Genomic DNA, 14,276 nt, shown 5'->3' on the forward strand with positions numbered 1-14,276 from the left:
TAAATGTTAACTAAAGATCAAGAATAACACCTCAATCAGCAAATATAAAAAATATAAAAATAAAGAATGTACTTAAATGACGTCTATCAAACGTATAATTAAAATGAAAGGGTACTTTTTTGCGTGTTAAACTCAACACCCCTGTCAACATTTAAAACGAAACGAATTTTGTATGATCCAAACCAAATCATTTATAAATAAAATTGAACCTAAATGGCATCCCTGAGGGACGCCAAAAATTTACAACAAAGCGATCCAAATAGTCATTACGAAATACGACAAATTAAAGCGAGGAAAATTTACTTCAGAAGAAAAGAAGTAAGAACTGTTCTTATCGTTTGTATCTATGAAAGCTTCTTTAAAGACGATTGCAATAGTTTGCGATAGCCTTAGGATAATGACTAGTTAACGATGAATTTGATAAAGAGTTTGGCTAGGCATAAGTTTTCTTTTTACAAATTCAAGCGAATTTCCAGAAACTATCTGGTTTAGATTTAAATGTTGTTCTATTTTAGAAATAAATAAATAAATATTCTGTAAATAGTCGTTTTAGAATTAATAAAAGTTTCCGAGTCTTGATTAGCTCTCGCCTAATTATATTTTACCCAGGATTTGTTTTTTTTTATTTTGTATGTTTTCGAGACCTAAATTAGGCCATGACCCTTTCAAGAGGAATAGTTTTGTATAAACAGCTTAAGAGTATTAAAAAAATTGCACATATTGCAGTTAAAAACTAATTGATTCCCGTCAATGTTACGTAACAAATGAAAAAGTTCTACAAAAACAAATAGCGTTATAAAATATGGAGAAGAAAGGTTAAAATTAAGCGCAATATCTAATGCGGGATAACGTCGATCTTCTACGTATTAGTTTAACAGCTGGGGCTAATATCGTAGTTTTAGCGCTCACGGTATTGTAGAATACTTGATCCAGTGTTCGTTCTAAACAAATTTCACTCTATTGAACTGGCTCAATCATCAAGTAATGAAAGCTCAATATTACTTTTCTCATTAACTGAAACTTAAAAGTTATTGTCTCCAAATTTAACCCAACTCAGGTATGGTAGATTAAAGTCATCTTCGATCAAAATTTTATCTTCAGGTTCCAATATAACGTAGATGCTTTCTCTACAGTCATTCAATTTTTCGTAAATGTCGTTACTTGAACTTGGGGGCCTATATAAACCGATATAATAGACTCAGACTCAGTTTAATCTTCATGCAAAACACTTTAATATCGGTAGACCTTAAGTCATCCATCAGGTAGCAAATAATATCGTTTCTGATCGCTAAAAGAATTCCACCTTAAACAGTGTTGAAGTTATTAATGTGGTGAAGATCACGTCTTATGATTTTATAGAAGCTATCAAAAAGCCAAGACTAAAGAATAAATCTATTCAGCCAAGTTTCTGTCAGTATTACGACGTCTTGGGGAAGATTGTTTACATTTTTGTAGACTATATTAGTCTCTGAATATTTTGCAGTCACAGTCCGCAATTTTGCAAGAAAAGCTTGGTGTTTCTCGGAGATGTGATTATGCAATTGTCCATTGAGATAATCTGAGTAAACCCCCTGATAATTTCTTGATAAACTATAGAATTTATGAGACGATAGACCTTGCATAGTATCAAAAAGGCAATACAAGAGGTTTGCAAATATTTGATAATTGATATTAATAATTTTGCTGAAATTCGCCCAAATTATCTAAAGTAGTTAAAATTTCTAAAAAAAATTCAGGCTTAGGGACTTTTGTAAGGACAAACACAAAAATTAACATCAAAATTTAAGACTGTTAACCTATTCCTTTTAAAAATTAAATTTTTTTTGTTAATATTTCTCTAATTGTTAGATCAAACTATTCCACTGTCTTACTGTAGTATGACGTCATGAATAATCCTTGTGATTATTTAACTGTTATTTTTGATTCCTTAAATGGATTTTCCTTAATGTTACAGAGATAACATCATGTTTTAATTAACTTTCACCATGACTAAATATGGGCTAAAACCAAGGAGGTCACAATACTGCGAAGTGATTAGAGATGAACTTTTGTTTATTTTTGAAAGTAAAAATAAAAATGCATAGTTTTTCTTTCTTTTTGATTGCTTAGTCAATTTGTTTTAATTCAGTGTGGGAAGAATACATAAGGTAAACAAACTCATTTGTAGAGATTTTGTTTAAACTATAAAAAAAAAGATTTATTTCTATAAACAAACATTAATTTCAATATAATGTGACATGTGAATAGTTTGTGGTTTTCAATTGATGATGTGTTTTGACTTTGATGTGTCTGGAAGTTTTCAAAAAACGAGATTTAAACTTATGTTTTTATGTTTTATGTTTATATCTTGTAGTTATTTTTGTTTCATTCAAAATTAATGATTTGAATTGCAAAAAAACATAATTTTTTATTTACGTAATTTATATAAAATTCCTTGGAGAAAATAGATGCATAAAGAGTTCCTTATGTAAATAAAATCTTTTATGTTGGTAAGACTATCTACAATTTAATGTTTAATTAAGCAAATAAACGAGTGACTTATAATATGTTTAATAATATAACTGAGTAAATGGCCGTTTATTGTTATGCTAAGCTTTCATACATATGCCAACACTTAATGAAGAGACTTGCAAAATTTAGTTTCTTTCTTTATTTTTTATTTTCTGGTTTGGTTTGATGTGAAAGTTATGGCGGTTTTTAATCTATTTAAGGTGGTTTTAAGGAGCTATTAAAAAAGATTTATGTTTGTCGTTTTGTTTTTCCGGATTAAATTAAGACAAAAAAGTAAAATATCTACGCCAAACCGTAAGCTATGAAGATAACGCAAATATCTTATTCCTATTGTTTTCTTTTTATTTTTAATATCAATTAGCTTAAATTAGTTTTTCTGCATATTAAAAACACCATCATTTTGTTAGGTCGTAAATCATACTGACAAAAGAAAAAGAAATGCTTTCTCATGCTTGCGATGGTGACTGTTAGGCATTAGTTTATTAATACCAGGATAATATTTAAAGAAGGCAATTATCGTTTAAAAACAAAGATAAATGTATATGTATCAAAATTGAATATTTTCGGAAAACAAACACATTTTAGTTCCTCAATTTCTTAATTTCTAGAACTTTTTGATTGATTCAATATCATTTTTGTGGTCTACACGCTACACTCACGTGTGAACTAAGGCCTAGCCAATAAACTTCTCCATCTTGTTCGGTCCCTAGCTAGGTGTCTCAAGTTGAGTCCTTCAAGTTCGGTGAGGTCACTTTCCACCTGATTCGCGGTCCTCCTCTACTGCGCTTGGATTTGATAAGACTCTCTAGACAAGAGCATTGGTTTCCATGCGCTCTACGCGACCTTGCCATCTCAGTCATTGGACTTTTATCCTTCTGGTCAAATCTACGTCACTGTACAGCCCGTGCAGCTCGTCGTTCTATCTTCTCCTCCACTCAACTTCTATGCATTCGGCACTATAGATCATGGAAATAAATTTTTTCTTGAAACGACCCAAGGTGCTTTCATCCGCTTTTGTCATAGTCCATGCTTCTGCACCGTATAGCAAAACGGTGACGATGAGGGTCTTATATAGTCACTCGAGAGAGGGCTCTACTAAATAATTCCTGCCTTGGTCCATAGAAAATAGAGTAATTCTTCGTTTGATATCAGAAAGTATTGTCTTCTGTGTTCATAGGTATTCCTAGGTATAGAAAAAGTTTTAAACTACCTTAAAGTTACGTCTGGCCGATGGTGACGTCTTGTGTTTTTTTTTTGATGACAGCATGTACTTTTTTTACTCGTTAATCCCTAATCCAAATTTTGTTGCATCAATGGATCCGCCCAAATTCTCCATAGTCAAGGATGACAAAACTAGACAAGGCTCTTAACAGCTCGTATCTATAGATGCTGGGGCCTTGAAATTGATGTTCTTGAGTTTTTTCCAGGATCTGCTGAAATGTGAATATTTGATCAACTGTGTATTTTCTGGTCTAAAACCACACTTGGCATTCATCGTGTATATTGAATGGATTATCACACTTGACAGAAGAATTCAGTTCGTCTTCTAGGTTATATTCAGTCTGCAAAAGTGAGCCTTCCATGTCCTCAGCATTGACTGCGGTTCCAATATGATGATTTTATTTTCGTCTTTGGAGCCCTCGGTTCGAGGTTTTTGTACTTGTGAATTTCGTTTCACTTGCTCATAAGACTTTCGAATTTAATTTCTGCTTTTGAACCTCTCTCTTTTTCCTTCTGAAAAGTCGGTGTTTCTCCCTCCTCTTCAGCTCAGAGCTCGTGAGTAGCTCTCGTCCTTCTATGCAACTCCATTTTGCGTTTACCTTGAGGTTGCTTGGAATCCACCACGTGAGAGGCAGCTTCTCAGATTACATCTTGGCAATGTTGCCACTGGGTCTTGATATATTGGGTAAGGGACAGAGAACTTCGAAAGAGGAGAAGAAGTAGCCGTTCGACATTGTATCTTCTCACAGCATCTCCCTGCTTTGCCTTAGGTCTGAAAACCCGAAGTGATACCTTTGCTACAACGAGGTAGTGAGTGGTCCGATTCGATGTTAGCTCCTCAGAAAGTTCAGACTTCGATGATATTGGCATATCGATCGCAATATGGTCAATCTGGTTGACGGTAGATTGATCTGGATAACTCCAAATTGCTTTTTTGATGTTGAGGTGTGAAAATATGTACAGGCTACCATGACGTTGCGCCACGCGCAAAATCGATGAGCCTGAATTTGTTATGGGAAGTGTTGTCATGCAGGGTGTTTTTCCCGATTATTCCACCAAGCAAGAGCTTGAAAAACATATCCTTGGTATGGTCAACCACCTCTTCTGTGGGAGCGTGTACGCATATTGGGCTAATGTTTTCGAATTAAACCTTGATGCGGGTGGTCATGAGGCGCTCGTTGATGCACCTATAACTCAAGACTTGTTGTTGCCTAAGTATGGCTTCAATGGCAAGGCCGCATCCAAATGAGTGTTGTTGGTTTTCTCGGTAGCAATCACCATAGTAAATGTCACAGTTTTTTATTCTCTTTTTGCCCGGCTCATACCAGCGCATATTGTGGATGCCGGTGATATCTGCTTTATAGCAGTCTAGGGCATCCTCCAATTATTTGGCTGCACGTGATCTATTAGGGGACCTAACATTCCACGTGCATATCCGAAGTTCGTTGGCGCCTTAAATCATTGGTGTGGGTTATTAATAGTGAATCTGTCCGTATCCAAAGGATTCTTATTCACATGTTTTAAAAAACATTAACAAAAAAACAACAAACTATAAGCACAAACATTTTTATAAAAAGATTGAAAAAAGTATTTTTTGTTTAATTTTTAAGTTCAACCAAAAAATTATTCTAAATATAACAAAGTAAAAATTCTTTTTCAAAACATTTATAAATAAGCTTTGAGTGTTTCTTAAATAGTTTCTGCACTTTGTATAACTCATTCATGATTCAAATGTTTTAAATTAGTTTTATCTAATAACTAACAAAATTTTTGTTTATGTTTCAGGTCTCATAAATGGATTGCTGGCTTTTTTCTTCGACAGAAAATAACAATCAAGAGATCGTCGTATTATAATTGATATTGAAGTAATTGAATGGAAACGAAAAACAAAAAAACAGAAAATTAATTCCACCCAAATTAATTGATCGTTTAATTATGCTGAAGTTGAAATGGCTAGACCGAAAACTTCTATTTACGCTGCGGGGATAACCTGCTTGGGATTTATTTGCTTTATTCTAGCTGCAGCTGCAGTTGGAATACCAATATGGGGCCATTACGACACTCCATCAGGTGCGTAATAATAAATTATCTGTGTTTTCATTTAAAATTAATTAATTGCAATTTTGTTATCATTCATTCAGGTGGATATTACGACACCGATAGAGGATACTTTAGTTTATTTAAAGTTTGCAAACAATTGACGTACAACAGAGAAAAATGTGGGAGTGATGTATCTAAATTTCAACTTGCTTGTAAGTCTCTTTTTCATTTTCTTTGAACTTTTAACTTTAACACGTCACTGACCTACTTACCCTTTTATGCTAAGGGCAACAATTGTGCATGTTTCACATTTAAAAATAACCTTTTTTTTAAATTTTAGCTTCTGTTTTTGTAAGTGGCATTCTGGCGGTACTTAGTACGGTTGCATTGGGGATATATTGTATTCTGGCAATTATACAAATGGCAATGATATCTTCAAGGGAAAAGGTTGTGATGAAATATACTTCTTTGGTTTTGTTTAAGATGTTTATGGCATTAATAGGATGTAAGTTCAATATATAAATGCACCATTTCCACTGTTAACAACTTTTTCTTAAATTTATTGAATGAATTTTTTTTTTAAAGGTCTTCTAGCTATAATTGCAACAATTTTGTTTGCTGTACAAATAGATGATTCTGAAAAATATGGATTTCGAGTAACGAGAGGAGTTTCATTTTATATTCAAGTAAGAATCTCATGACATTTGTATTACTTTAGATGAATATTCATTTTATTTTCATTTTTTAATACAGATAGCTGTAATAGGTTTAACAATAGCCCTTTTTGTGGCATCAGTGTATGATATGCTCTTTTCAAGGAAACCTGAAGGAGACCCAACTATGGCTATAGATACATCACCAGCTAATGCTACTACATTCAATAATCCTGGATTTAAAGAAGGACGAACGAGAAATGGTAAATATGAAAAATCCAATTTGACTTATAAATTTTCCAATAAAAGGTTTCATATGGATATTAAAAAAAAGACATATTTTACAAGCAGTTTTCGATAGCTTCGTGAAAATCATCTTTAAAGACAATATCATTATAACGTTTTCAAGAAACTTATCGTATACAAAGTTACGATTGTTTCGTTACTTCTATAGCACACATCGCAGTTTTGTTAAAAATAAATGTCATTCACCTTAATGTCATCCAATTTCGGGATTAAGTCCTTAGAAAAAATACGGTTCAATGTCGTTTTTGGAATACCTAATTCTAAACATTACAGAAACAAACCTTTGTTCTGATTTCGTGTGGATTTTCAAATAATGATCTCACTCCTAATCATCTCAATGTCTCAATCGTTCCTTTCAACCTACCTAGTGTTTCTAATCGATAGATCTTTCTCCAAAATGAAATTATTTATGAATTTATCGTACTCGGTGACTTAAATCTACCATGTTTCATCCTCTCTTATTTCTTTTCTCAAAAATAAATAATTTTCACGGATACATTACTCATTCCAAATTAGTAGTATCTTCAATAAGTTAGGTAGACAACTTGACCTCGACTTCTCCTCGAATCCATTTAATTCTTCCGTGTCTGAAAACACTCATCTTCTTTCCGTCCTTGATCAGTATCATCCTCCTTTCTCTTTTTTCTTCTGTCTGGATGATAATAATCCAACTATTCAGGCTGAAAACTCTTCCACTTTCAATTTTCTTAAAGCCGATTTTCATCATTTAAATACGCTTCTTATCAGCATTAATTAAATACCGCCTTCGCCTATCGAAATAGCTCTTTTCATCTTCTACATCTCTATTTTTGCTTGTCTTTTCCAAAGGTTTCCTTTCAAAACACAAAAGAACTGTATTTCACTTTCTCCCTAGTACACAAAAAACTGCGCAGCATCCATAATGTCAGAAATAGGTTATGGATAACTTATTTCAATTTACAGACCCCTTTTAATTACCTTTACTATAAACGAGCATTAATTTTCGCTGTTACTGCCTCTTGCGAGGAATTGACAATTCCTTCAAGAGTATTTCTTGTCATGAAAAAGTGCTTTCTTAAATTAGCCGTTCGGATTCGGCTTTAAATTGTAGGTCCCTTCCATTCCTGACAACAGTACTCGCACACAGGAATGGTTGAGAGTTGTAAGTCACTAGGCCCTGGTTCACAACGGACTGTTGCGCCACCCCATTTGATTTTTTTGATTTTTGATAAACGAGCATCTTCTTCCTTTTCAGCTTTATGCCAATCCCTTAACTAGGGATATCTTAATAAGATGGAGGCTTGCCTCATCTCAGAACCAAAGAGTTTTTACCAATTCATTAACGTCAAAAAAAATCCCTAAACACTCAATTTCCTTGGCACATCTTCATCTGATCCAAAAATATTAGCCTTATAGTAATGGTTCAGATGAACCCGGTCTAGATTTTTACACATCTCTACCCAATTTTAAACAAACGTCTCTGGTCGCGCTTTCTATTACTTCCTCCTCTACTAATTCCTACCCAATGGAATTCCGGCTATTTTTCTTTAGAAATGCTCTATTGTACTTTAAAAACCCCTTACGAAACGCTTCCAACTTTCACTTTCGCAAACTGGTTTGAAAGAATTCTTTGTAATCCTCATTTTCTAAAGGTGTTGTAAGAATGATATTTCTAATAACCGTCCGATTGCTAAACCTTCTGCGTAAAGTGTCCTTTACAACTCTCTTTACTTTCATTGTGAGTCTCTTGTTTCCCCTATCCAACACGTCTTCTTAATGGGCAGGTCCAACACGATCAATCTTCCTTGCGCTAGAAAAAAGTCTTAAAGTTGATTTCATAACCACTGATTAAAGTAAGGCCTTTGACAAGATCAGGCACCAAATTATCAATTTAAAATAGAAAGCTCTTGGCTTTCCAACAATTTGTATTGAGTGGATTATATCCTACATACATAGTTGTTTTTAGCAAAGCGGTGTCTGATCCAATCCACGCATCGTCAGGTGTTCCTCATTTTAGCCATCTCGGCCCAATTCTTTTTATACTTGCCATCAATGACGTACATAAGTATTGCATCATTTCGTTTTCTGATATTTCCATCTATGCTGACGACATCAAAATAAACAAAGCGATCCCTTATTCCGAAGATTTTTCTCTTCTTCAACATAACGTGAAGATTTTTTTTAACTGATGCAAAAAAACTGTCTGGAACTTAACAAAACAAAAATCTTTGACCTTCTATTGTTAATGTTCAGCTTCATTTCCTCGAACCTACCATATAGACTTCTCTTGACCTTACCAAACATTGGTCTAAGGAACTTAGACGTATAGATCATACGTTACTTCTTTATATCACTTATATCAAGCCTTTAACATTCTAGCCAGATATGGTCATCTCTCCAAATAACGCACTCATAAAGAATTGAAGCTATACAACGGCGATTTCTTCCTTTTGCCTTGCTCAATTTGCCTTGGAATGATCTTTTAATCGTACCCCCTTATGAAGACCGCTTAAAACTGCTAAGCCTGCAAATGCTTTCTCAACGTTGTCATATCACCGATATAATATTTTCCCACCAACTTATCATTGGTATCATAGACCCTATTGGTTTAGTAGATTTAATGAACATAAACACGAAGCCGAGTTTTTCAGGATCCGGTTCCTTTTTAACCTTCCTCGCCGCACCAATGGTTTCAATTCTTCGTATCGATAAGGTGCTTTACAAGGACCTAAAAGTGTTTAATTTTTACAAACTGTGACTACTATTTTTGTTTGGTAAATTTAAACATTTTCAGAGCGTTATTGGCTGCGTTCAATCTCAGACATAGAGGGTATCCGGATACCTTTTTGTTAGTGTTTACGTGTAAAATAAAAGCTGTTTACAACAGCTGAGATGTCAAAAAAGGAATTCACAGGTATCAGGTGATTTCAGCTTTTTGTATTTGTAAACAAAAAGATACACAAAGTAAGTTAAAGTTGTATTTGAGGATGTTCTATTCATAATAGACGATGGAGAAGCTATTTGCCTCCGAATTGTAGAAGGTAGTTATTAACTATATGTAGGTATTATCACTTCATAATAGTCCACGTTTCTGTTAAGACAGTTTTCTGTTAAACGTAAATCGTTTAAAACCGGAGATTTTAAAAGTGAATTATTAATCGTATACAATTCCAATTTAGCTAAGAAAAAATTTAACATAGATTACAGATTAAGGTTATCTTTTATTTCTTAAATTGTCACGCACCTATCAATTCATCATCGTCCGACGAATCAGTTGAATTATCCATTCAATGTTTTATCTTACAACAATTTTGACTTCGAAGCTTAAATTTTTCTCTGCTTTTTGTGAACAGCTGAAAGTTGTTTTTATTTTTTGACAGCTATTTTTCTACGCAGCCATTAAATTGTGTTTTGTTCAATTTTTAGTAATGTTGTAGTTTTAAATTCTCAAATGTCAAAAGATAACAGCTTTAAACTGACAGCTCAGATAGCAAACTATTCAAAATAAAACTTCTTATTTTATAACCCTTAATATTTTATTCCAGTTTTGTAATCAAAATGTATATTTTTTTTTTGTAGGAGTCTCTGTAACAGATGCCTCAGGAAAACCCTACAGCGGCATTCGAAATGGTGGTAGTGTTGCATCAATGAACACAACCCTAACAAGTGTGTCGAACGGTTCAACAGTCGAATCTGTTACCCGGTCACCTCTGCGATCCAGTTTAAAGAAACCCCGACCAAAGGACACTCTGGGTATACAGAATCCAGGTTTCTCAGGATCCGGGCATTCACCGCCAATGAATCGAAATGGCAGTGTTAAAAAAGTTCGAATACAAACGCATAGTACGGAAGTTTAATTAAAAACAAAAAATTAAATTAATTAATATAAATCTCACACCACCTCCACCACCAACCTACCTTATAGTCCGTTTAAAATTTAAACGTTGTTTTTTTTTTGTTAAGAAGAAAGACTGTGTAAAAAGTAATATTGCATATTTTATTAAAAACAAAAAATATATAATAATTCGTTGCATTATGTCGTCAAATTTTAGTTATGTATTAATTTTTAAATATATAATTATTGTGTACAACTGTTGTGCTGGAGTATTTAGTAGATAAATAATAATTGATTAAAATTTACATTCTTTAAAACAAAAACAAAACCGGGCAAAAAGCAAAATCTTCTTGAATTAGATTTATAATTTGTTTGTATTGAATTAATGAAACACATAATTTTTAAATGAATTTTAAATTTAACATTAACTTTAATATCCTCACTTTATTAAACTCTCTGTCTTCCATTACGTTACGTAAATTTTAATTCGATTCAAAAATGGATAAACTTGTAATTATATTTAAAATGATATAATTATGAGAGTACAAAATGGAAAATAATATGTAAATAATTCTAATTATTATTATTTTAACTCACTGCATATTTTGTTGTTTTAATTAAATATTAACAGCATTTTTATTGTATTCACTGAAGACATAGATATAAATAAATTTAAAAAAGAAAAACAGCAAACGATTCCGTCCTATGGTGGAGCACGAAGCATCATCCACAATTTGATATTCGTTGCTGGCACTGTGATTTTAATAAAGAAACATTATTTGTTTAAATTATTTTCTTTTTCTAATTTAAATTTTATTTTATTTTTAATTAATCCACACAAATTATTTTTATTGGTAATTAAAATTGCTGTAAGGAGACAGGCACAAAATAAATACAATTTATTGTTTGTTGAATTTAGTAATTATATAATAAAAGTTTACATAGAAATATAATCTTAAATAGTTTTACAAGTAAAAAGTTAATAATAATAATAATGAATCTTATAAATTTAATAACATTATTTAGTTTTACACGTAAAATTTAGATGTTTAAGAGTAAATTAAATTAAAATATATATATTTATATATATTTGTTCATTGATCTTATTTTTTGTTTCTTTAAATTATATAATATAAATATATATATACTATGAATTGTATAACAAATTATTTCTATTTGTATATGAAATATTTTAGTCTTAGAATAAATGAAATTTATTTAAAAGAAAAAAGGTGGAGTTGTTTTATTTTGAAGCTGATTGTTTTGAAAATCAAATAAGTTATCTTCATATTTTTGAACAGAGGAATACTAAGTGTTTAACTTATATCAAGAAAAAATATAATTTCGTGGTTTCAAGTTGGGAGTACTGGCATTTTATAACTGTCTAACTCAGCAGTCTTACTTACGTAAGGTGGCGCTCCAGACATGTGTGAACGAGGGCCTCAACCAACAACTTCTCCATCTAGCTCGATCTCAATTGCTTTCTTAGCTCAAAGAAACAGCGGTTACCAAGAGTAATTCTTCTATTGATCTCAGCGCTGAAGCCTAGGTAGACGAAGTCTTTAACTACCTTAATATTGATGTTTTGACCAAGGCTTCGGTGTTGTAGATCGCTCCTTGATAACCATATATACTTTGTTTTGCCCTTATTAACTGTTAAACCCGATTTCGCAGCCTATGACTCAATACAAAAACCCCCATTGACATCAACAATATAAAAGACTAAATTGGCAGTCAACTGCTTTCTTTGAACGTACATTTTGACTAAGGCATCAAGTTAGTTTTTCAAATGTCATACATTTCAAACTTGGAACTTTACTTCAATAACCTATACCTTCAGTTCATAATACAAAAACGATCAAAAACATTATAGTCTACAAAACACTCCTTAAACAAGTTCAAGTCCCTCACGACTTGCCTTTTGTAATGTAAAGAAATGGACACGTTCAGCCGACGTAAGGGACTTAAAAGGCAACTTTAATGGAAAGTTGGCTGGAAAGTTAGTCAAGAAAAATCTCATTAACTATGAAGTCAAGTCTACTTCTGTCAAAAAGACAATTGATAATGTTTTTTTATTCAAGTGAAAACCTGACTTTATTACTATATGATTTATTTATTTCCTGCACAACTTTAGTTAATGCTTTTTGTAAAAGGCCTCCTTGTCAATTTGGAAAAGAAATAACTTATATTTCTTTACAAAACAAAATACAAACCTTGGTGGACTTGTAGCTTGTCTGAGGAGTGTTTTGAAGGCAGTAATTTTGTTGGTACTTTTTGTACTATGAATTTAAAGTAGGGATTTGCGAAGTAACGTTCAAAAAATGAAGTTGACTGCAAATGAAGCCCCTTATGTTGGCTGAACCTGCCCAATATTACTTATTTCTTTTCCAATTTTACAAGGATCCCTTTTACACAAAACGTTCAATAAAATTTAGCAGATAAAAAATGAATCAAAGCACAACTTTCCGTTGAATGAAAAAACATGATCAATTGTCATTTTGACATAAGTTTACTTGACTTGTTTTGTAGGGAAATTTCTTGACTAACTTTAAAGTCAACTTTCCAATAAAGCTGGAATTGTAAAGCATTATTTTGGTTGCCGGGAAATCAGATACTTGAAACATGGCTTACTGAGGGATGAGTTTGGCAGGGATACCAAACTAGAGATGGCTCTATACATACCGTCCTTGTAGATGCTGTCATATGCGGCCTTCAAATCAATTCAGTAATGGTGGGTGTCGATTTGATTTTAATGTAGTTTCAGGATCTGTGGTAAAGTTGATATTTTATCTACTGTGAACTTTCCTGGTCTAAAACGACATTGAAAAGGACCTACCACATTGTTGACGATGGGCTTTAGACGTTCATATATTTCGACAGAGAAGATTTTTCAAGCGATGTTAAGTACTGTGATTCCTTTATAGTTCTTGACGTTAAGAAGGTCTCCTTTTTATTATCGGGCAAACAATACTTAGGTTCAATTTATCTTTAGACCATATTTAACAGATTAGTTGGTGCATACTCCGTACCAGATTATACTCAGCTGCTTTGAAAAGCTCGACATTCCATCCATCTGCTCCAGCGGAGATATGACAATATTTACTTCGTCTGAATCAGGAGGAAGTAATTTTTTGCTTCCATCGTCTATATTGAATCTTGAATCCTGCCTGACAGCGGAATTCGCCGTTGTCGCCGTTATACAGTTATGCAGAAGTGGTCTTATCTGCATGCCGACATGCTTAATCAAACCAGGGGTTTCTTTTTGGTGACTGATTATAATCACTCCTATTATCGATGTCGTAAACGACAGCAAAATATAAGTGATATATTCCATAAGTCGATTTCAACTTTTGTCACTCGTTTTGTTGTCGTGAGTAAACATCAAGTGTGTTGAACGCTTTCATTCAGCTTTTCGTAAGACGAAAGGAAACGACGACAATGAAAAAAAAGCGAGGGAATCTCTCGTTTGAAAATTTGTTGCTAAATAATTTCTTTTATGGAATGTATTAGTACTTTATTTGCGATAAACAAAAACAAAATATTTGTTCACATTTGCAGTTGAAATTAACAAATCAGACTTAGTTCCAGGCCCTCGTCGAGCTAATGGAGAGCAACAAGCAGTTGGCTTGTGTATTTTTGGAGGGAATCAACAAAACTGACATAAAAAGGGAATGGAATTCCATGCTGAGCAGCTGAACCGCAAGAGTCCTCCAGTAAGAGAGATGGAGATG

At 32.9% G+C, this 14,276-nt stretch overlaps 1 protein-coding gene across 1 annotated transcript in view; it reads left to right on the plus strand.

Annotated features, from left to right (window-relative positions):
• Window positions 1–11,499, plus strand: part of LOC129954148 (uncharacterized) — an 81,424-nt gene extending 69,925 nt beyond the window's left edge. The window contains exons 2-7 of the mRNA XM_056067866.1: window positions 5,518–5,802; window positions 5,874–5,984; window positions 6,113–6,277; window positions 6,358–6,458; window positions 6,526–6,688; window positions 10,290–11,499. Coding sequence (XP_055923841.1) covers window positions 5,682–5,802; window positions 5,874–5,984; window positions 6,113–6,277; window positions 6,358–6,458; window positions 6,526–6,688; window positions 10,290–10,567 — 939 coding nt within the window. The 5' untranslated portion in view covers window positions 5,518–5,681 and the 3' untranslated portion in view covers window positions 10,568–11,499. The remainder of the gene's footprint in view (window positions 1–5,517; window positions 5,803–5,873; window positions 5,985–6,112; window positions 6,278–6,357; window positions 6,459–6,525; window positions 6,689–10,289) is intronic.
• The last annotated feature ends 2,777 nt before the right edge of the window (window positions 11,500–14,276 follow it).

The sequence above is a fragment of the Eupeodes corollae genome, chromosome 1, assembly GCF_945859685.1.
Source record: "Eupeodes corollae chromosome 1, idEupCoro1.1, whole genome shotgun sequence".
NCBI lineage: Eukaryota > Metazoa > Arthropoda > Insecta > Diptera > Syrphidae > Eupeodes > Eupeodes corollae.